Genomic DNA, 3,119 nt, shown 5'->3' with positions numbered 1-3,119 from the left:
CCCCCCCGGGGCCGCACAGTCCCCAGCCCACCCGGATCCTCCCCACCGCAGCGGCTGCAGGCGGGGGTCCCCACCCAGAGCTTTTCGGGGGGCTCCGGGTGCGGGGCCGCTTGGCCGCTTCGGTTCGGGCCCCGCGGCCCCCCCGGTGACCTTGAGCAGGTGGCTTCGCTTGGCTACGCCGGAGGGGACGGTGACATCGGGGTGCTGGGGCCCCCTCCTTCCCATGGGGTCTGGGGGGCAACGGGCGTGCAGGGGAGGGGGCAGCGGGGGGCAGCGAGCCCCGAGAGGGGGCACCCTGGGCATGAGGGGGGGGGGGCAATTCCATGGCCCCGTCCCCGCCGTGCTATGAATGGCTCCGGGATTGGATTTCAGGGCCGCGGGGAGGGCGGCATTTCTGCAGCACGGCCACGCCGTGCCCCGTGGGCTCCAGCACTGGGGAAACTGAGGCACGGGGCAGCTCGGCCACCTGGCCCGCGGGGGGAGGCCGGACACCTTCGGGTGTCTCCTGCCCGGAGGAGCAGGGCCAAGGGGGCTTCTCTCACGGTGCTGACCCTGCAGCTCCGGAGCGTCCCCCCGGGGAGGCACGAAGCACCCATGGCCGCTGTGCCTGCCGGGCAGGATGAGGCCCCCCACGCAAGGGCAGCCCAAAACGGGATGCAGGTGGAAAGCCCATGGAGAGCGAACGGGGGCAAAGGCCCCTCTGGAGCGGGGCAGCGCGGGGATGTCCTGTGCCGGAGATGCGCTCCTGCCCCGGCGAGGAAACGGCTGTGGCGGTGGCAGGAGCTGCCCGGCGTGCGCGGGGCCCTGCCCGTCCCCGCGGCGTCTGGCCTGGCCGGGCAGCCTCCGACGCTGCCGACATCTGCCCGGGATGGGACGCGGCCGCCCCCAGGGCAGGACAGGCCACGGGGTCCCCCGGTGGGGATGCTCCCGGCGTGTCCCCCCCCCTCCGCTGCCCCGTTTTGCCCCCGTTTCGCCCCCGTTTCGCCCCCCACCCGGTGCAGGCGGCGGCACGGGAGCTGGCGCACGCGGCCGACAGCTGCGGGGTGGCAGCGTGCCCTGCCCGCCGTGGCCGTGACTCAGCGCCAGGGGGAAACCCGGCCAGCCGCGGGGTCCGGGGGGGTCCCCAGGGTTCTGTGCACCCCCCGACCGCTGCTCCCCTCTTGCAGCTCTTCGCCATCTTCGCGTTCGGGGCGTGCGGCTCCTTCAGCGGCGAGACCGGGGCGACGGTGAAGTGCAACGGCGAAACCAAGGAGATGAGCGCCATTTCCGTGCAGTTCGGGTACCCCTTCAGGTGAGGGGGGCGAAAGCGGGGTCCCCCCCAAATCCAGCATGGCCCCGCAGAGACCTGGATGTGGCCGGGGGGAACACGGGGTGCCGGCTGGGGGTTAAACCCCGTCCCCAGCGCTCAGTGCCGGCTGCGACTCTGCGGCCGGGGCGCCGCAGCCAGGGAGGGGCCGCATCCAGCAGGGGCCCCTGCCCAGCACAGGGGTTTGGTGCATTTTGGGTGGATGTGGGATTTTGTCCACCCCATCGGTGATGGCGTAGAAGCGCAGGCTGCTCTGCAGGAGCCTCCTCTGCTGTGCCACGCAGGAGCTCAGGCGTGGCTGTGGGAGCTGCCGGGTCCCCCCGGTACCGGGGGGCATCCCTTGGGGAGGGCCCGTCCTGGCTGGCTCCGCATCCTGTTCCTGCAGGGATCTTCGTTAAGCACCGAGGGCAGGAGGGAGCCGTGCCGGCCACAAGCTGCGGCGTTGGCCCCTTCCCTCGGTCACCAGGGATCGGACCTGGCTGCGGTCCATGCCCCGTCCTCCTCCCCTCCATCCTTCAGGGATGCCCCAGGGCAGTTATTTTGGGCAGCAGAGCTGTCCCCAGCACGCCACCCTGTCCCCGCACCCAGGTTATACCAGATCCCCTTCGAGATGCCGGACTGCGAGGGCGAATCTGAGACCCGGACCCTGCACCTCGTCGGTGACTTCTCCGCCCCCGCCGAATTTTTCGTGACCCTGGGGGTCTTCTCTTTCCTCTACGCCATGGCGGCTCTGGTGCTCTACCTGCGCTTTCATTCCCTCTACGGCGAAAACAAGAAGCTCCCCTTCGTGGTAAGGTGCCTGCGCCCCGGGGCCGGATCCTGCCCCACAGCCGGCGCAGGCCAGGGAAGGGGCTGAGCCCGGTGCCTCGTCCCGGCAGGATTTCTGCGTCACCGTCTGCTTCGCCTTCTTCTGGCTGGTGGCGGCGGCCGCGTGGGGCAAGGGGCTGAGCGACGTGAAGGCGGCCACGCGCCCCTCCAGCCTCATCGCCGCCATGAGCGTGTGCCAGGGCCAGGACGTGGTGTGCAACGCGGGCGCCACGCCGGCCATGGGGCTGGCCAACATCTCCGTGGTGAGGGCACGGCGCGCGGCAGCCACGCACACGCGTGTGCACGTATCCACACGCGTGCACACGTGGATGCGGGCACACGCGTTCATCTGTCGGCTGGGCCACACGCACACGCACGGCAAACCCGCACGCGTGAATTGCAAAGCTGCACACACGTGTTCACACGGGACCGCACGCACAGCTACACCGGGCACGCGTGTGCACTCACACGCACAGCCGTGCCCACGAGCCCCCGTGCACACACACGCACGTGGGATTCCTGAGCTCGGCCGGGAGAGGGCAGTGGGAAGCCGTCGCACGCGCGCTCCGCAGCCGTGCTGCTAACGGAGCCTGCGGCTGGCACGGGACGGGGGGGCCCGTCCTGCACCCCCTGCCCCGGGGACAGCACGGACCCCCCCAGCCAGACGGGTCCCCGGGCCGGGCAGTGGCACCGCAGCCCCTGGCACGGAGGTGGGAGGGTGTGGGGGGGTGCCTGGGGCTGGGTCACCCCTGGGTGCCCCACGCCGTGGGTCTCTTCTCTCCCTGCAGCTCTTTGGCTTCATCAATTTCCTGCTGTGGGCCGGGAACTGCTGGTTCGTGTTCAAGGAGACGGCGTGGCACGCGCAGGCTGCGCCCCGCGACAGCGCGGCCGAGCAGGGAGCCATCGACAAGCAGTAGCCGCCCCGGGGTGGCAGCGGCATGGGGACGCGGGGACGGGGACGCCTGTCCCCGGGGGACCTCGTGCCGGCCACCAGCCCGGGGACGGG

The 3,119-nt window shown here is 71.6% G+C and overlaps 1 protein-coding gene across 1 annotated transcript; it reads left to right on the top strand.

Moving 5' to 3' along the window:
- The first annotated feature begins 737 nt into the window (after nt 1-737).
- LOC118158331 (synaptophysin-like protein 2) lies at nt 738-3,039 on the top strand. Its single transcript, XM_035312976.1, has 4 exons — nt 738-1,291; nt 1,895-2,096; nt 2,185-2,376; nt 2,902-3,039. The coding sequence occupies exons 1-4, from the start codon at nt 738-740 to the stop codon at nt 3,028-3,030; spliced, it is 1,077 nt and encodes a 358-aa protein (XP_035168867.1). The 3' UTR covers nt 3,031-3,039.
- Nucleotides 3,040-3,119: the final 80 nt, after the last annotated feature.

The sequence above is a fragment of the Oxyura jamaicensis genome, assembly GCF_011077185.1.
Source record: "Oxyura jamaicensis isolate SHBP4307 breed ruddy duck chromosome 26 unlocalized genomic scaffold, BPBGC_Ojam_1.0 oxy26_random_OJ67621, whole genome shotgun sequence".
Lineage (NCBI taxonomy): Eukaryota > Metazoa > Chordata > Aves > Anseriformes > Anatidae > Oxyura > Oxyura jamaicensis.
This window is presented reverse-complemented; position numbering and strand designations above follow the sequence as displayed.

Bases quoted from the DNA above. Each gene is read 5' to 3' on its own strand.
- LOC118158331 (XM_035312976.1), top strand. From the start codon at position 738: ATGCGCTCCTGCCCCGGCGAGGAAACGGCTGTGGCGGTGGCAGGAGCT. The intron at 2,097-2,184 runs GTAAGGTGCCTG...TCGTCCCGGCAG, and splicing joins ACAAGAAGCTCCCCTTCGTG to GATTTCTGCGTCACCGTCTG. The intron at 2,377-2,901 runs GTGAGGGCACGG...CTCTCCCTGCAG, and splicing joins GGCTGGCCAACATCTCCGTG to CTCTTTGGCTTCATCAATTT.